The 20,577-nt window shown below is 38.3% G+C and overlaps 1 protein-coding gene and 1 long non-coding RNA gene across 2 annotated transcripts in view; one reads left to right on the forward strand and one right to left on the reverse strand.

The window, feature by feature from the left end:
- Positions 1 to 20,577, forward strand: part of LOC136339550 (uncharacterized) — a 37,021-nt gene that overhangs the window by 9,035 nt on the left and 7,409 nt on the right. The gene's annotated exons all lie outside the window — the stretch shown is intronic.
- On the reverse strand, positions 2,217 to 17,708 carry ndl (serine protease nudel). The gene is made up of 23 exons (XM_066282100.1): positions 16,949 to 17,708; positions 16,034 to 16,162; positions 12,668 to 15,653; positions 11,242 to 11,465; positions 10,899 to 11,187; positions 10,246 to 10,833; positions 8,402 to 8,538; positions 8,189 to 8,350; positions 7,814 to 7,897; positions 7,571 to 7,762; positions 7,188 to 7,515; positions 6,306 to 6,475; positions 6,138 to 6,251; positions 5,777 to 6,083; positions 4,756 to 4,935; positions 4,506 to 4,694; positions 4,309 to 4,450; positions 4,089 to 4,248; positions 3,849 to 4,028; positions 2,849 to 3,089; positions 2,691 to 2,798; positions 2,522 to 2,637; positions 2,217 to 2,466 (listed from the first exon to the last, which is right to left on the reverse strand). The coding sequence occupies exons 1-23, from the start codon at positions 17,088 to 17,090 to the stop codon at positions 2,267 to 2,269; spliced, it is 7,368 nt and encodes a 2,455-aa protein (XP_066138197.1). The 5' UTR covers positions 17,091 to 17,708; the 3' UTR covers positions 2,217 to 2,266.

A 20,577-nucleotide genomic window follows, 5' to 3' on the forward strand; every position in this document is an offset into this window, starting at 1 on the left:
CTTCTAACACTTAAAAATCCCATTAACTCATATGCCACTCATGTCTCCCACGCTATAACCAAACGCCTTATATTCGAGTTAATTTCGTGTTAGAAGGTGTTAAGAAATGCCACCATTTGTCATTAGAAAGTACTTTTCGAAGATTTTCATACCACCTGAGGTGAAATAGCACGTAAAAGGCTGATTATCCGAAGTTTGGCACGTACCTAATGAATTATGGGACCTCTTTTATGACTTGACGATTTAAATCACCTGACCCCTTGCGAAAGTGTTTGAATATGGCCCTAGATCAGGTATAAATAAATCGTCAATAGTTTTGCAAATAGGTGGAGCATAGTTCTAATTGTCGAAAGTCATAAACAATGATGTAACAAAAATCCGATGGTTCTTTCGTTTATGAATGGACTAGTCAAAACCCCCGACGCTCTCTTCGGAGTATTCTGCTTCAGAAGGCATAATCGTCACTTTAACACTCTAGTGGACCGATAATGTCTTCAGTGGACAGAAGGCGGAAGCAGCTCGTTTCTCTTCAAGTAAACCATGAAAATACGGACGTGCGATTGTTCAATGCTAAATTCGAGGATTAAACTCTCCTGTGGGTCTATCTCCACCTACAGGGCCATACTGAATTAGAGTAAACAAAGCATGAAATAATTTCTCTGAGTTGAAAGTCTTCCCGGAAGATACTCGTCTTGCTGATCACGGTATAAACAATAATCATGTAATTAAAATTCCAAGATGCTCGTTTTCAAAGGCGGTTGGCCTGCGATTGGTTATTGAACTGGTTTATTAACAATATTTGCACCTAAGAACTGTTAATAAGTAGTGCGTCCGCCGAAGGAGTTCACCCCTCCATTATGGGCATCTTTCTGTAATTAATAAACTAGATTACGCGATAGTTATGGTTTTCGAGGTCGAAGATCCGAAATGTAACGTTTGTTTCCATGTTTGTTTGACTTATTTGAGAATGTGAAGCTGCTGAGCAATGCCTGTTAGAGCTAAAAGTAATGTCTATTAAATTGATTGTTTTGAGTTATTCTCTAATTTGCAAAACGCAAAATGCCATCACGGAGTAACTAGTTTTTCATGTTTCTTCATGCCCTTTGATGGGGTTAGTCCAGCGGCCTCTCCCCTTTAGATCGTAAACAGGTGTATCCTGAGCCAGGAAGTATCATATAACCGATTTGTGGGTGTAGTCAAGTTTATTTTCGTTGGTACTTTAAATTATACACGGTGGTCCAAAACGGTGATACATGGACAAAGACCAGTTTTTTAGAATGGAAAGACCCACTTTTTAATCAATTCCACATTCTGCGTTGAATTTTAAGCACTTTTCGTATAAAATGCGACGTGCGTAAATTCAATAATTTTTGAACTTGGCGCCACGTTTGAACGCAGAAATGCAACAAAATCAACAATACCAAATCTCGCCTCAGAGTGGGCCACCCCGTAGGATGGTCGGTGGCGCAGCGCGCAAAAGTTGCTGGAGACCTGGAAGGGGCGACCCACGTAGAAGGACCGCCTTGTAGTTTTAAAAAATTGTATTAATAAACGAAAACACTCGTGAAGTATCTCAGCACAAAAGTGCCAAGAAACCCAATTTCTAAGATTTGAACTTTCAGTTCGAAATCTGAAAATCGCCGAAATTTTGCAGTTTCCCTTCGCAGCTCAAAAAATCCAAAAAATTTGGAAATTCTGGTAGAAAAGTCGCATGCGGTGATTACGAATCGGAACAGAAAAACTCAGAACACACAAAAAATCGATTATACCACGACCCATAAGCCCGTCATCAGGAGCGGCCTATATTCGTTCTTATTGACCAATATACCGAGTGTTTGGGTTTGGTTGGGCCGAGAAGCGGGTCGCATTCTTGTGTTGGCCCTGGCCACGGAAGAACGGTTCATTCTTGGGTCGTTGAACGCCCAATATGGCGGCCGCTTGAACACGGACAAATTGCACACAACAAGCTGACCAGTGCGTGCCAACTCGCTCTATTTAACTCATCTTTTAGTTAGGTCCAGTGTACTGATCGAGAACAAGGATGGAACAATTGCGGTTCTTAAACTACAATGGATAAATTTTGCGGCTTTTGTGGTGAGGAAGTTCCATGTAATTTGTATTAGTCAGGGAACACAAAGGACAATTAATATTAGCCGAAAGACTGCAAAAATGGTAAGCGGAATTCGGACACTGGCACCTGCATACACAGTAATTCTAGCTCAGTAAAAATAATTTTCTTACTTTTTAATTTTTTAATATAAAATCGCTATACACAAGCAAGAAACAGTCTGTAACACGAATCGTCTTTAGTAAAACTCACGGCAGGTTCGCTGCTAGAACGCATTAACATCTTCATTTGCCTTTTAGGTACCCTGTTCAGCCACACCACGTCAAATAAGCCCAGTACTGGCCTGGAAGCTAAATTGGTCTGGTTCGCTTTGTCAGACAGCTGGTAACCTGTTGTACCTGTGGACGAGTTTTATGATTTCAAAATAATAAATAAATTTAAATGAATAATTACCTTCAAATCCCAATTTTGCGCACAACTCATTAAGCTCAGTGGAAGAATAAGCCAGTTTGAAACAACCGCTGTGCCAAATCCCTGCAGTTCTAGTGATTACCTCACCAGCGTTTCTCCTTCGATAAAAAGAATATTTAAGTAACTAAATTATGGAGGTTCATTATCATACTTTTCAGATTCAGGGGCTCTCATTGACAGACAGGTTCCTTCATCTTCTCCGTTTGGACAATCCTTTTGACCATCACACACCAAGCTCAAAGGCACGCATTTATTTGAACTGAAATTCCAATTTTTAACAAATTTTCAATCAAAATTCTAGAAACTCACTTTCCACACTGGTAACTTGAAGGCTTACAGTCACATATATCGGGGTCTTCGTCAGTTCTGTCAGCGCAGTGAACTATGTCGTCGCAAATTTTCTCTGGGTTGGTGAGTTCTAGGTAGCTTCTGCAAGAGCAAATGGATGGCTCATCTTCATGGTTTCCGCAATCGTTTGTGCCATCACAGAAGACAGATTTTGGCACGCACTTCTGAGACTTGGGGCACTTTAAGTCTGTTAAAGGACAGGCTGAAAATAAAATAAAGTTGGACTAAAGAGGTCCTTGGAAAATTAAAGACCCGATGAATTACGAAAGCAGTGATTCTCTACGACAGTAAACATAACAAATGTAGATAGAAGTAGCGAAAGAAAGGGCTAGCCCACGTGTGTGTTAGAGAAAAAACACAAAATGAATGGGTGACACAGCCTGACCATCGAAGGAGGCGGAGTAATCTGGCCATTGAAGTCACCAAACCTAATGCCACTCGTCTATTATCAATGGGGCCACATGAAAAGTTTAGACCATGCAAAAATACCATGGAACCATATTAGCAAGATCTTGGCATCAGCTCCGCTTGATGCACGTTTAAAATGAATTTTCCGCTCTTTACATGACTTCCCGTATTAAGCTGCAGCTCACGCGTAAAATTATCAAGTCGCATATTGAACGCTTTTTTCTGGACTTAAACTGAAATATTACTAATATTTCTTTACACGAGTCTTTCCCGTCATGTTAACTATTTTGAAACTATACGTATCCGGCAAGTGCCTGGGAAAATATACGCGTTTCCCATAAAAGCACGGAACAATGTAATTTTCCGGGCTCCTAAGGAAGCTCGGGGTCTAATAATGAAAAGCATCCTTCATTACACGCCTCGAAATGCATTTTTCCACATTCTTAATGAAATATAACTGCCATTAGTTAACACACGTTCCAACTTTTTAATTTTAAAAGTTTCTTATTCGCAACATTAAAGAAAAATACATGTACTTCAACATTTGACTTACCACATTGTTCGCCTAAATAACATTTACTTTCCTTCTGGTAACATAGTTCTTGGGTCTCATCTATACCATTATAACAGTCCCTAATTCCATCGCATATTCTTTCTTGAGACAGGCATTTCCCTAGAGGACATCTCAATCCACTGCATGGGATTTCGACATATGAAGGTAAAGAGACACTTCCTATGGGTAAAAATATGGTTGTTAACATCCCCATTCACGATTCCCTTTTTTTCAGCTTACGAGAAGTCACCCCTAATATCTCGTTATTGTAGAATTTTACGCTGGTGTACTTTTTTCTTGAAGAGAGCCCACAGTGGCCCTCCTCCTCATTAAACACCGCTGCCGGGTACCAGCCCAGTCTGGAATCACAGATAATGGTGCCAATCCATGCATTGTTATCCTGGAATTTAGTACGTTGTCATTTGTTGCAAGAGAATTCTTACTAAGGAATAATTATTACGCTGCAATCGTCCTCAATTTTCTTTCCGAAACACCGGTACCCTTCCATACATTCCTCTATGGGGAACAATTCGACGAAGATTGCCTTCTTTCCATTATTTAGTCCCATAGCGAAACACTTTTCCTTGTAATTGCCATCCCATCTACAAACAGTCTAATTTAACTTTGTTCATAAGAAATAAATTCTCCACCCTCAACTGCGCTTTTATGTTTGCAGCCTGAACATAACGATTGAATTTGACCTCAGACTCCACACGTAACAGAAGGATATCGGTTTCTTGTACTTGAGTACTGTTGATGACCCTCAGGATTTGGTCATGGGGCCCCTGTACTGACAAATGCATTTTTCCTTTGCCCATTACTGCCACTGTATAATTCTTATCGAAGCTGTAGAGATTTATGAGAATTAAGCTGCCTTTGTAACCTTTTGATTTGTTGTTCTGTTTACCCATTCAGGTTATCTATGCATTTAGCCGATGTAAGAATCCAAAACTCATCCAAAAGTGTTCCCATGCACAAATAAACTCCATCTGAGTAAAGAGCAACCATCCAAGGGGAGAAATAGATCTCGCTGGCTTGGTCCAGAGATTTGTACCTCAGAGTGCTGCTTGTGGAGATATTTGAGCAACTGCAACCAAATTTACTATAGAAACTGAACTACTTTAACCTTCGCATTTGATATGTATTATCTTTATTTCCAGAAGATAATTAGTCCATGGACCGTCTGGTCTTGCTCGTCGTGTGACAAAAACACTTTCATCTTTATTTAAAAAATCATAATGCCAAAAAAGCAAAAAAACCTTCAGAAATGCTCTAATTAAGTTGTTGGAGGGAAAATGAAGCGGGATTATCCTCAGCTTTCAGTAAATTTGAAAGGGGAGCGGTGATTGAGCTTCTCGGGAAACAGGTTACTTTTGCTTCTGGAAGATGTTCTCTCTCTCCTTAACGCTAAGTTTTTGGTTTATTGCAGATGGTAGTTATGATCATTACCATGAACATGCAAGGGAGTTGTTAAATATTAATTTTACACGTGGATAGCTTGGTGGGGTAATGAATATTCGTGGCCGTCTCGAATTCCCGATTTTCCCCCGTTGGATTTTTTTGGGGAAGGATATTTTTGAAGTGATTGGGATAAAAATCGGTAACTAACAGTAGAGAGAAGTTATGAAACAGTGTGCAAGAACGTAAAAATTCTATAAGTATCGATAACTAAACATTGTTCAAGGTGCGACAAAACTTTTGTTAACTCTTGAAAAATTGCATTGCAAGCGATTGAAATTTAGCATCTGATACTTATTGTCAGTGGGACACCCTGGATATCGTGGTAGCATATGTTCTCCTTTCAGGTCCTATAAAAATCTCCGACAAATCAATCAGCTTTATCTTTGTATAACGATTTTGTTGCTGGTTCCCATGATATGTTTTTATGCCGCGATAGAATTAAATTTTTTTCCACATTTCACATTTACCTAACAAACAGTCCATCGCAACAATGTGCGCATTCATGAGATTTTCGGGCCAAAGACAACTTTCCATCGGCCATTGAGTGAGTTTCCATCAAAATTTTGCTATCTATCGTGTACTTCGTGTAGGACATGTAGTCGTTAAGCCCCAACAAACTACAGACGCTACTAGCAATAACAGATGTTTCACTGTTGTTGCGCAGGCACATGGTCATCCAGACACCGTTTTTATTCACCGTGACCAAACCTCGTGAATGGAACAAAGGGCGGTTGTCTTTGTCAAGAGTGAGGGCGAGGCCATTGGTCAAAGAAACTAATATGACAGAAAAATGAGTAAATAAGTAACTTAAAGCAGTAGATTAATTACCGCAATCCAGTTCATCCTCATTTTGTGAACAATCGGACTTTCCATCACACCTCTGGGATTTATCGATACATTGATGAGATATGCGGCAAGGGAATTGCGTTTGGTTGCAGCGTACTGGAAATGAAGAATTTCTAAATGGGGTAAGGATGCTAGAAAACTACATCTTACAGCAGTCATGTTCATCACTCAGGTCGGCACAGTCAGAAATACCGTCGCAAATGGCGTCTGAATCTGTAGTCTTTACGTAATGGGCACAGCTGCAGTTGACTTCATCTGTACCGTCCTCACAATCAAAGTGTTTATCGCATCTCTTTTCCATGGGGACTACTTGCAATAATCTTGAAATAAACATAAAAACGTGGAAGTAGCTAGCAATGAGGACCCGAGAATAGATATCAAACAATAACGCGAGGCATGAGACTTTCAGCTGGTATTGCAACTTTGATTGAAGATCCAGTGAAAGTTGCAAGATACGTTTTTGAGATGAACATGGAGTAATTTTCATTGGCTATCTCTAAACATAAAATGATAAATGGAGAATATTGTACAAATTTATTGCAGCATTTGGGCGAAGAAATTGGGGAAAAGCGACCGCATTTGCCGAAAAAAAGTTGTTTCATCGAGACAACACCCAGACCACACTTCCATCATTGCGATGACCAAAATCAATCAACTTGGTTTCTACCTTCCTCTCATCCCCCCAACTCGCCAGATTTAGCCCCTTCAAATTATTTCTATTTCCAAATTTGAAAAAATGGCTTAGTGCATGGTGAAGAGGCGGAGTCCGAGGTTGAAGCCTATGTTGAAACATTCGAAGCTTCTTACCATAAACAGGGTATAGAAGGTATAGAACATCGCTGGGGAAACTTTGTCGATCTCAAAGGAAGCTATGTGTAGAAATAATGTAATATACTTCTTTTTTTTAAGCGTTAGTTCGGGTACTTCTGGGACTGCTCTCTATCTTTGAAGGACACAGACAACTGACCTCTTAAGAAGATTATTTACTTTCAGTTCACGAAATTGAAAAATAAAAATAAAAAAAGTACTCACACTTTACACCTAAAATTTAATCCATCAAATCCCTCCATCAAGTTGTTTTTCATTGTCCAAGTGGAATTCATGGCCGCTCCAACGATATCTGAGTTATCCTCTTCCTCCTGCGGATTTAAGTTTTCGAAAAGCTGCTGAGTGATCATGCTCTTCCTCGAGTGCTTGAATATTTCATTATACTGATGATCACAATCCATCTCATCGTCCCCAAAGAGGCAATCGATGGTCCCGTCGCATCTCCTTTTCTTGGCTATACAGCGTTTGATTCCCTTACACACAAATCCTGGACACCTCTGAAGCGGATATGCCATTATTAGTTGATTTTCCCCTAGAATGTTCAGTTCTCGAGTTTTCCAACACACCGAGGAAATTAATTAAGTTACTAATGTGCTCAGCTATCCATCCAATATATCTGCTAACTCTAGTGTAAACTCCAGGTTCACCAGGACGTGCACAACCCTGTCCATGACTAACGATTCCTGCTAGGTACCACTGGTTGTTGTTGTTGGGATTTCTGCACATGAGAGGACCCCCAGAGTCGCCCTGACAAGCATCTTTACCTCCCTCGGCAAAACCTTTTTGAGTCAGTATTGAAGGAGGTGATGGAAATTTTACTGATTACCCACCTGCGCAAATTTCGTCAATGTCCGAGTCTTCTTTGTGCCTGCAGTATTTCATAATAGGAACTTCGACTTCTCGCATATGGTCAGCTAAGAGTTAAAGTTAGAGGAGTTTAATGCATATATTTCTTAACTCACAACTAGATTTTACGTAATGAATTTTTAATCCCAGGTTAAACTTTATGCTGTTTTGAATTTAATATTGATTATGCCCATAAAGACATGGTTATTTTCATGTGCCACTACGAAATATAGATATCACCAAAAGTAGGTCTCTCGATTAAGTTTTGAGTTTCCACGAGAATGTGTCATTAAAGGAAATCTTCGTGCGTTTCAAGGCATTATTTACATCCTGTATATCTATAGCTTAGCTTTACTCACGATCTGATCCATGTTCTATAGTCGCTCCCCATCCCACAGTGGTGCAAACTGTGCCGAAGCTCGGTGCCTTAAGATAGTCTTGACCTACACTGTTCTCCGAGGGTAGACATATGGGTCTGACATGGCGGTTATACCTTATGGGCGCAGACAATTTCATGAGAGCTGCAGAATATCTAGTTTAGGTCCATGTGGAGATGAGAAAAGTGCACCCACCTATATCGTTTCGTAAGTTTTCTTTGTCGTATCGCTCATGGAAAATCACCACTTTTGCCCATCTTCTTTGATCCATTGGGGCGTAGGAGAACCTTCTCAGCGTTCCTGCTTGAATCTCGTAGTAGTATTGCCAATATCTGAGTTAAAACCATTCTGGTACAAATATTTTTTTACGTAGCGTTTAGTAATATTGGAAATGAATGCTGGTTTAAGCGATAAAAAGTAGTAGAAACTGCCTGATGATTTCTATTCGAGTAGCGTTGCTGTCGTGATTTTAATAGATTCCTAACAGAATATATCTTAAGGTTTCGTCGTTCGAAATTTTAAATTGGAATAACGTAGATGCTTTTTTAATTTTCCGTTCGAACGTTTTTAATAATTCATTACGTTACAAGGTTAGTAAGAAGAGTGTTACACGCAAGACGAAAGTTCACGTCTGAGCCGCAAACGAGGTCAATCATTTTGGGAAGCGAAATAGAACGCCTTAGTTTCGATGGTGTAGAGGATTTTCAAATTTCAAGGTTTATAGGTAGAGGTTTATAGGCCTCATAGTAGAGATTAATTTAAGATATTTGTTGAATGAGAGTGTATTCAAAAATTACTGCAAGATTTTTACTTTTTCAGGAAAACCCTAGTTCGTCTATGTCTCCATCTAGGTCACTCTATATCTCTTACTGTTATCGAGATCCCAACGTTGAAAATCAAAGGTGGAGCACCCCTTGTGGCAATTTACTATATTCGGCAGTTAATAAAAGAGTTTAATTCCACCAAAATATCAAGAAACAATGTATATTTATGAGGCACTCATAATCATTCCTTTGCGAAGACGGTATTAAATATTCTGTATTATTATATAGAGTGCTTCAAAACTGACGGCTAAAAATCAACGAATGTTTACAATTTGATATTCCGGTTAAAAAAAGTAAAATTAAATTTTTGCTGGTAGGCCTCTGTTTCCATATTTTTATACTTCAAAGTTTCTACATGGTATCATTTTTTATTATTCATAATAGTTAAATAATAATTGTAACTATGAATTAGTAATAACTGAACAATAAAAATAATAAAATAATTATAACAAGTTCACAATAATATCAGCATTAGCGCGGATACAAGCTTGGGAGCGCAAAATCAACGAATCGTATGCTGATTGCATATTTTGTATATTTTCAATGTATTCGACTGCATTCATTATTCTTTGCATTAATTGCTCATGGTCATCAATTTCCGCTGAATGAATCAATTGTTTTAATGCCCCCATACAAAATAATCCAAAGGATTCAGGTCAGGTGATCTCGTAGGTCATAGCCCTTGACCACACTGACCCATCTCACATTAAAAAAAAATTATTTTACATTTTTTACACAGATAGAATACCAAGCTGTACACGTTTCTTAATTTTTCGCCTCGTGTTTCGAATTAGCCAGTATACAGAGTGGTTCAGTGAAAACGTACCAAAAACTTTAAATGTGCGAAAAAAATTTTATGGAAAAACACCTGAAAGAACTCTAGTTTTTCTAAGCGTTAATTCAAATTAGTTTCACTGATAGGTATGGTCAGTTTTTCAATCACCATAAATAACACAAGAAATGCTGGTGGAGAAGGAGTATTGATGGTAAACATGCTGCGCAGCATGATGGGAAGAAAATAGGAGGAGAAGAAGAAAAACTGACAAAGTGGGACGTGGATCGTATTCCAAGGCAATATTTTGCGGGGAATCGGGAAATTTGAGGTATTTTAGGATACTTATTAGGAAAATAACTATTACTAATATTTAAGCTTTCCTAGGAGTTTCCACCGGCCACCATAAACTGAAAATCAAATTTTAGCTAATTTAATCTTACCTATCAACGCAGTGCGACGCTGTCACAATCCACAACTCATTTATCAAAACTCCAGCGCAATGGAATACTCCATTTTTGTAAATGGAAACCAACCATGGCCAGGCAGAAGGCTGGCTAGGTTTCCCACCCACAACTCTGCTGTCCGTATGTCTACGTTTTAAATTCCTAATGGCTTCCTCCAACTGCATCTCTGTCTTGTTAACATCACTCTCCGACTTTCGGAAAATTGTATCAAATTTATCTTTAAAGTCGTCGAAAACGCCATCGTCTTCAGAATTTCGTTCATTCTCACTATTACCATTCCTTTTAAGGCTTTCTCCCAAAGTTTCGTCTTGCAACTCGACGTTTCGAAGATTGTAAGCCCTTTCTAAGTCGTTGAGCATCTCCTCGATGCTGGTGTCCACCTCTTGGGCACGATAGGGGTTGTCTGTGAGAAACCGTAGTCCACAATAGAGAGGAGGGCACTCTACAAATGTGGCCCTATCTTGGACGCAAGTGTTAACAATATTCACTTTATTGTTAGGGAAGATGCTCACGAAGAGTCCCTCATAGTCTTCTGGTGTCAAAGTCATCTGAGCTTTCGGTATTCTGGATATTATTTACTTGATTGCATTCAGGAGGTGAATTACATTTATGCATAAGAACAAACTTACATGGCGCTGGGGCCTGCTTCAATTTGGCAAACTTCAGCCGCCCACAATTCAGTGCCGAAGCACGTAGGATACCATTTCCCCTTATAGTTTCTATGAAGGAAACCTACAGCATTTGAGACTTTATTCAATGGAAAATTGCCTAAGTGGTCAGCCAAAATCGAGCAGTCTAGCTCATCTTTTCCAGTGATTTCGCACTGTTTGACTCCATCACATCTTTGCACTAGTGGAATGCATGTGGACCTTCTGAATCTTGACCAGTCGTCACATGAAAACTCGTCGTCAGCACACCCTGTGTAAGTGAAATTGTTCGACATATTTTTGTGAAACTGTTTGAATTTGTTACCGAAGCAGCCATCCTCATCTTCACATTTGGGGCAATCGCAATAGCCATCGCACGTTCGTAGCTTGCCTACCCTCTCCCTGCATGAACAAGCCATTTCATCACTTGAGTCGTCGCAGTGTACTTCGTTGTCACACAAGTGGTGTTTTTTAATGCATTTGCTGTTATCCAAGCAAGCATGCTCTCCGAGAGGGCACATCAAGCTTCCAACTGCACGTGACTTATTGCTTAAAAATTAAGATGCTACTAACAGCATATAACACCGAAGGCGAGCTACATATAAATTTATGAAAATGAAAATATCAAAAAACTAAAATTTAGTCATTTTTATGTGCTGAAAACAACAGTGTGAGAAATAAGCACTTTGCACACTGCCATATTCACTTTACGCACGCTGCCAAGGATGACATGAAACGATCCGAACAATGAAGAAACGTATCGTTCTGGACACTAACATTGACACTATAACTTTGTTACGTTTGAGGGTTGTAGGAAAAGTGACTATTTATGTAAGAGGGTGAATTAAATGCGAACCGTAATTTCTCTCGTGAGACTAATGAAGCATCGGGGAGGAAGTTTGTTCGCTTAAGAGCGTTAGCGAAAAATATCACAAGACTGTGTCCTTTTTGCTTGATCAAGTCGCGCAATGCGTTATTATCAAATTTCCTACATACGAAGACGTAAAACCAGCAAAAATCCTTTAAAGACTTGACACAGTTCGGTGAAACCTGTCTGAGGAAAACCCACTTGTACCAATGTCACAAGAAATTTCTGAGGGGCAAGAAACGGTTGAGAATGATATCCATGTATAGCTACTATTCGCCACCTTCTCGAAGGTGATCGCCCACTAACTGTGGCGCTCAAATTGCAAGTGAGGTAAGCATAAGCTATGGAAATGCCCAATATATCATTACATATTAGTTAAGGTTTTGGAAAGTTGCAGGCAAATGGATGCCTCATCTTCTAAATAATCGACAGGAACAATAGCTAACCTGACTAGGGAAAAGTTAAAAGAAATTCACTGTCCAATATTAGAACACCCTCCCTACAGTCCAGATTTATCCCCCTGCGACTATCACATATTTGGTCCATTAAAAAAGGTACTAGGTGCAGAAAGATGCAATTGTTGAAGGCTTCTTGCGCAATTGATTGCAAACATGCCTCCCTTCTATTTGCGTTAAGAAACTTCCAATATGTTGAGCAAATATATTCTTAAATTAGGAGACTATGCAGAAAAAAATATACATCTTTCACTTTTGGATCTTGTTCAAATAATAAAAAAAAACAATTCCTGTTTGATTCATCCTCGTAGTAAAATTTAACGTACGAAACAGCATGCATAAAATGTCAATTATAGTGCATATTTCATAGAAAGATAAGTCCAGTGACGTCAATGTGTCCTTAATTTTAACTTTGTGAAAAAACTCACTTTCTGGTGAACTTTTCAATATCCGATATCAAATCCTGCAAACTAGAAGCCTCTCTCCTCACCTCCACCTGCGCCAATCCTGCCACGTTGTTGGTGGGTGTGGGAATGGGGTTGCACATGTAGTACTGTCCCCCGGGGGCAGTAACTTGAATTGGAGCATTTGCAGGCTGAACAGCTGGTACCTGCTGTTGGATTGGCATTTGTGGAAAATAACTGGGAGACATAAATGGATTAGGAGGAAAGGTTTGTGGGATACTGTAGACCATCGAAGGATTAAGAACGAACATAGGTTGGTTTTGTGCTCTTGGTTGGCTTGCTGGTACGACCTTCAGATAGCCGGGGTCCATGGGTGCTACTCCGGGTCTTGAAGGATTAGGCATTAGGGGCATGTACGGGCTCATGTAAGGATAAAAGCAAGGGTTCGAGAACATTTGCTGGGTGGACTGTATGTCTTCAGTAGCACCTAATTGTTTGTTTTTAGTTCTGAAGTCGTCTTGGCCACTGTTTGCTCTATAACTGATCTCTTCCAGGTATTGTCTATTATATTTTTCATTTTCAAGAAGAGTGTCTTCAGATTTTGTTCTTTGTAATGAAGCCCTAACTATAGAATCTTTCTCTGTTCCGGTATCAACATTCTGAGTTTCAGATGATTTAACGGCGAATAAATCACTACTATTCATAGCCCTTTTTAAGTTGGGAGGGCTATTAATCCTTGACTCGGAAATTACTTTTTCTGAATTATCAAACTTTAAAATTGGTAATTTGTCCCGAGGATTTCCAACCAATGACTCTGTTGTGGGAGCATCTGAAGAAATTACTGCGTTAACTAAATCTGCGGTACCTTCAGTTTTATTAACAGATTTCACAGAGTCTCCATATTTTGACACTAGTGGTGGTTTGAGCGCGGATCCCACAATTACATCTGAACTAGAAACCGACTTGTTTTGAGACGATACCGCCACATTTGAACCAGAATCGTCAAAACGAGTATAATTTCCATTATCTCGAATCATCATGGTACTCGCATCAAAATCTTCATTTTCCTTAGAAATTTTGGCATTTGGAAAATTTTTCAAATCTGGATATTGATCAATTGATTGTTCGGTATTATGATACTCAGTGCTAGTAGAAACTAATACTGAGTCTCCAACCATTGAAGCCGAGAGTTTCTTTTGTGAATTATCTGGCATTGAATGACTATAAGGATCTTCAATTCTGTATTGAGAGTGAGCGACTCTGGAACTTAGGGCAGAGGCCCTTTGGCCATGTGTGTCATTTAATTGGCCATGAGTTTGAGTTTGATTTACTAATTTAACAGAATTTCCATACTTTGACACTAGAGGCGCTTTTTGCGGGACTCCCACGATAGCATCTGAAGCTGGTATTCCTCCGCCTTGAACCGATGTTCTCATATTTGATTCAGAATCGTTCCATTGAGTTAGACTTTTATTATCTGGAATTACCACGGCACCGCCATCTAAATGTTCGTTTTTCTTGTAAATTTTAACATTTTCAGAATTTTCTAAATTTTGGTGTAAGTCAGCTGGTTGTTCTTCATTAGAATTCGTAGTGTTGGTGGAAATTAATTTCATTGAATCTCCAAACTGTGAAACTAGTACGTTTTTTTCTGAATTTTCCAGAAATGGATCGTTATCCTGATTTGTAATTTTGTATTGAGAGTTACTGTTTCTGGAGCTTAGTTTAGAGCCATCTTGGACATGTATGTCATCTGATTTATTATTAATTTCAGTTTTATTTAGCAATTTTACACTATCTCCAAACTTCGACACTAATGGCGATTTCAGGGGGATTCCCACTATTGCATCTGAAGATGGAATGAGTCTGCCTTTATTTGGAATGACCATGGCATTGTCATCTAAGTTTTCGCTTTTCTTCGAAATTTTGGAATTTGGTTCATTTTTGCGATTTGGAGGAAACATGATACTAGCTGATAGATCGTCGTTATTCTTGAAAATCTTTAAATTCGGAGCAATTTCTCTGTTCAAGATCTGAGAATCAGTAGAAAAAGGTTTTACTAAGTCTCCAAAGTTTGAAACTGAATATTGCTTTTGCAGATCACCAACTGAGTTCTTATGAGTGAAATCTTCAGTTTTTTTGGCGATCTGAATTGGTGAAGGTATTTTAATTGGAATTAAATCCCTGTTGGGTTCTATATTTACTGGAACACCAAAGTTATCAGCAACATTTCCCTGAATAACTTTTGCTTTACTAAATTCACCCACACGAACGTTTTCATGTCTAATTGGTCCTGGAAATAGAGGCAAATTTGGATCCTGGAAGTTTAAAGTGGGTTCCAGCTGGCCGTTATTTGGCAAGTGACTGAGAACCTCCTGTTTGGGAGCTGTTATCACATGTTGTCTGATCTGCTCATTTTTTGTCTGTTCAGGTAAAGCAAATTCAAAGAAGTCCTTGTCAAAATGACTCCTTATTTGTGAAAACTCATTAGCTGGATCCTGAGGGCGTATCAGTTGACTATTTGGCAGTACCTGAACATCGCGCAGTTCGGGTGACGAGATTCTTTTGATATTGGTAGGTCTTTGTTCAAAGTTCTGTTCCTCATCATTCGCAAAACGTTCTTGAAAAACTGATGCAGGAAGAAACCTATTTCCAACGTACTCGTAAGGAAATTCTTGATAATTAGCATAACGTTTCCTCCTTGCTTCAGTCTCGTATTGACGAAGAGCATTGAGCATATCATTCACAGTGCAATAATCCAACAACTCATATAGGTCTGTTTGCTTGAAAATGTCGCAACAGGCTTCGAAAGTCTGCTGCACCCTACAGACATCCATTTTGTCATAAGAATCATCGAGATATTTCCCAGTTTTTAACCTTTGTTGAAATATGGCTTGATTGAATATTTTTGTTAAGTCGAAGATATCTTCGGTGGACGTTGAAGGGATATTGGATAATGATGGCTGAGAGTTCATAGTGTTAGCGGGGATAGAGGTAAAAAGTTGGTACTCTGAAATTTATCATTAGACCAAAATATAGTTTCCCATTAAAGTGCATGGCTAAAGTGTCCCCTTCCAATTAATTTTGAAAAGAATTGAGTAATTAAATTTTCAAAAAAAATGGAGTCAAGGACAGAATGAAAAAAACTATGCAAAACATCGAAAATAGGCGCTGCTGAAAATTTAGACTCAGAATGGATTTCCAGGAACTTTCTGGAATATCGCGAAACACGTATTCGCCAAATTTTCGATATACTATTTTTTATGAATTTCTTTTTCCGAAGACGGAAAAAAGTACGATTTAATGAATACGGTTCATGAGGGGCCATACTTTAGAAGAGAATTGCAGGTTGAAGGTTGAGGCTCTTTTTCCTATTAATTATTCACTTACCTTTATTAAGAAAAGCTGCCATGAAAACCACTATAAAAATCAGGAACAGTGAACACAATACGCCCAGTAGTTGAAAAACGTACTTTATTTGAGCTCTTTGCTTTAGTTTTGCTCTATTCTCTTGAGATTCTGTAAAAGATTTCTATCATATCAAATAGCTGAATTCGCACATGTTTACATAAGCAATTATAAAAGGTGATATTTTGAGTAACTAGGGAATTTCTCGGAGCAGGTTCTACAACACAATATGAATTATATAGCAGAAGTTTTTGAAAATTCAAATCCGTTGAGATTTTAAGATTTAAATTAAAACAATCTCTACTCAAGCTTAAACCTCCCGCTTGTTTCGAGTATAATAAGCGGTGTTGCCAGAGCGATAAAAATTCTAGGACTTCAGGGATTTTTAATGAAACTGGTGATGAAATATTTTTAATTTAATACCCTATTAAAGCAACTATAGAACATATTAAGACATGACTTAAGAGGAAAATGTTTCAAGTTTTTAAAAAATACCGCAACCTTTCTGTTTACTGCAACATCACCGTCTTATTACCTTTTTACTGATATTACTTGTTACTATTAAGAATTTACAAAATTTTGGAGATGTTGGTTTGTGACCCGATGAGTGGTTCTAAAGATAATTAAATCTAAAAACGGTTTTAAATTTTGTGTATTTCAAATTTAACTTAATTTTTAAATGCAAGAAATTGATGGTGCGCAATGTTAAATCTTGACATTAAGGCGACCAGATATGTTTCTTAAGATTCTTCCACACAGAAGAACCAAACATTAACATCTTCAATAGAGTACTTAGATTCTTTCATTGCCTTGTAACTAACTTAGCTTTAAAGTTAACAGCTCATTAACAATTTGGCCCTAAGAAGAAAAGTCGGGAATAAAGTGTGAAACTCTCACCTTTTCCGCAATCCTCACTTTTATTGAGATCAATAGTGGTCATTCCATCTGGTTCCTGAAACGGTTCGGGACTGGACGACGTCGATTTTACCTCCTGATCTTTTTTTTTCACTGCACCCTCAATACCTTTGGGTGCCACCATGTTTTATTTTTTTACAAGAAATTGCAGCTCATTCACCTTCACCACTTGTAAATTGATTTACCCTCATTTATGGTTTACAAAATCACGACATACTAATAAGTGACCCATATTTACTGCAATTCTAACAATCAAAGCAAAATAGCTTATGTAAGTAGTGTTGAAGTAAATATACTAATTCTACAGTTTCAGCATTTCTCTAGCGTGTCATATGTGTACTGTGTTACACAGAGGGTTCATTTGTTCGGGTTTTAATGGATTGAAAAGTAAATTGGCACCTTTCTTACCGCCTAATGGCACGACGGCCATTATTTCGGAAACTGTTATTAATTCCCTTGTTGGCTGAGTATATCAAGAAGACTAATGGCAATCATTTTTGTTTCTTATTGCCGGCAATTTACGCTTTTATTGTCTGAAATTATCTAAAGGCTTTTGAGATATTTCACGCCGGCGAATGCCTTTTTCTCTAATGATCCTTTCACAATTTGTCTTGGGTCTAATTTACGACGATTTGTCTTTTGGAACAGAATATCATTCAGTATTCCTATTCATTTCAAACAAAAATGGAGAGCCATTTGATAAGAAATTTCATGGCAGCAATTTATTATGTTTCCATTCAGGTTGCTTAACGATAACAAAGGTTACTTGGAAAAAAATTAATAATTGTCACCAAAAAGCTTTTTTAACATAATTAATAATTAATTTGTGATCTGCCTAGCGATTCGGAAAAATCGCAAAAACTCATGATGCGCGAGTTAAATTTCCGAATATTATTTATTCGGACACGTGGGAGATTCAGTCATTTCATCAACTTCATTTTCCATTAATTTCGATTCCATTCATTCAATGTTCTAAACCATAACAACCTCCAGATCGATTAAATTAAGGGAATTATGCGCAATTTAACGCTCATTTGGAATGGACGTTGAGATTGGAAAAATTCCAAATAACCCCCTATACAGGGTGGTCGGCACATTATGGACCATACCTCATCGCATATCCTTTCTGACAAATGATGAGAAAAAATTTTGGTATACGAACGGTTTTGATACGCAGGGTGTGAAGGTTTCAATTATTGTTCCGAAATTTGTCTAGGCGGTGATAGTTTTAGAGATATTTAATCTGGTATTAAGGAATAAGTCGAATTCGTAAGAATTACATAGTGGGTTAAATTATGATGAATTTGTGCAATTCGCCAATCAAAATATGCCACACCGTTTTCGCTTTTGAACTCACAAACAAAAGGCTGGGCAGGACCGTATTTAGGAAAAACGCTACACATATGTATTTGTATACAAGGTTACCCTTCTACTACGTAAATGTATTTTTTCATTTTTTTTAGAATGGGTATTATGGCGTTTTTAAGTTATTTGGAAAATACTGAACATATTTCATGTAACATGTCCATCTCGAATTTCAACAGGTTTCGAAAAAAAAATGGAAATAATGGTAGAACTATTAATAGTTGAAAAATAACCATATAAATTGCAATAAATTAAAGTATTAAATGTTCGATCTGTACCACGTCGATTTCCTGGTAGTGGCAAACCTGCAATTCAAATTCCTCAAGAACTTTTCTTATTATTTGAGGAGATATTTCTTGAGCTTCTTGAGCAAATTTATTTTTAACTCTCCTATATTGTTGAGCTTATTTAAATGCACCCTATGTTTCGGACAACCCTAGGAATAAAAATCCATAGGGGCGAGGTCAGGTGATCGAGCAGGCCACTCTAATAGCCGCTCTAAAAATAAAAAGTCAATACATATGTGAGGAAACACTCTCGAGTTACATATCAGTGTTAAAAGCAAAAGAACGGTTCCTTGGCATATCGGGTTCTACCCTCGCAGTGCTGATTATATAATTTTATATTGCCAGGGATATCTATTTCTAAATTGACAATATGATTATATCTAAAGGCAAAAACCAACATTTCACCCGATAAGTGGAAAAATTGTGTATCTCGGCAGCTCGTTAGCCGGTTGTCGTCCGGCCACACAATTAACTTTGCGGCGTGGCGGCCCCTTTCAACCCTGATTGATGGATCGGCTGTCGCTAAGACGGCCCTGTTTGTTACTGGACCACGGTGCTTTGTCATCGTCACAGCACCACCAGCGAACTGGACTGATGTTTATGGAAATTACCGGGAAAATAATGGCGAATCGTAGCATATAGAAATTTCCAGCAATTACAACCATAAAGCACGGTAGATGCGATATTATTTCGTTATTTACTTAACAAGTGCGGAAAACCCCTGTCCGCATATATTTCAACCTTTAGCAGCATTCAGGGGATTGATTAATTACTCTCATTATTTAAAGCTGATCACTTTCGGCACAAACGGGGATTTCGATGTAAATTAAAAGTGAAATTGTATTTTATCTGCTTTAGGGGTAAATTATTAATTTGCTCTCGATTTAAATTGCGAGCTAATTTCCTTAGAAACATTGGGATTGAAAATGGGTATCGGTTGGACTATCGGTTCCCCTATGGAAACAAGCTTAATGATAAATGATGAACTTAAAACAAATTATTTCAAACAGTTTTTAGGGTACTTATTCAAGTTTTCAGGGAATTAGATGAATAAATATTTCATTCTACTTACGGGTTTTGTTGGTGAACGGACCAGTTTACTCGCGCCTTATTTTGATTGGTAATAGCCGTCGGTAATAAGGCCATTTGTAATCCATCTATGTCAAAATTGTCAAACGGGTGCGGCAGCGGTCGATGGTGAAAAAGCTATACCAAGTTTGGATAAACTGCTTGACTGACTACTCTGGCGGCATCTTGTGCTGTTGTCGGTCTGCAGATTGTCTTTTTACGTCGAATTGTTATCATACCCGTTTGGAATATCCTTACGTTTGCAAAATTACAATATCTCGGCCTAAGTGAATAATTAAACATTTCCGAACATCAGTCGGTAGACAAATTGCTCACAATACACAACGTGAAATGTCTCGGAAGTGTCTTCTTAAATTTTTTTAAACTGAGGTTAATCGTTTCGCTAATTGGTTTTTTCTCTCTAGTGTGCCTTAACAAGCTATTTTAATGCCTTCAAAATCATTCATTAATGCTCCTCATTAATATATGGTTTCGTATTAATTAATGACTTCTAATCTCTAACTGACATGCAAGGCCACCTAGAGTAAGAAGGATGATTATTAAATTTAAGGCAGAAATGATGTAGCTAACCCATATATCCAAATGGACGCTACTGATATAACTTCAGAGGGCGATGTTCAACCCTCTCTGAGAGTCGGGAAGTTCGTACTCCAACATTTCCATTCTCGGCGGTTTCCGGAGCCTATTATGTCTCTAATTTTAGTCCCCCAATTGATATTACCCAACCGTGATTCTACTAGTAAAGTTCAATAGCGGACCCTCCGTAAAGATAAAGAAGATGTAACCAGCTGCACAACTCCCCCGTACAAGTGATCTCACAGGTACTTCAGAGATGAGAAAGGACTCCCTTGGCGAATAAATCGGCCCCAG

Source organism: Euwallacea fornicatus, chromosome 5 (assembly GCF_040115645.1).
Source record: "Euwallacea fornicatus isolate EFF26 chromosome 5, ASM4011564v1, whole genome shotgun sequence".
Taxonomy (NCBI): domain Eukaryota; kingdom Metazoa; phylum Arthropoda; class Insecta; order Coleoptera; family Curculionidae; genus Euwallacea; species Euwallacea fornicatus.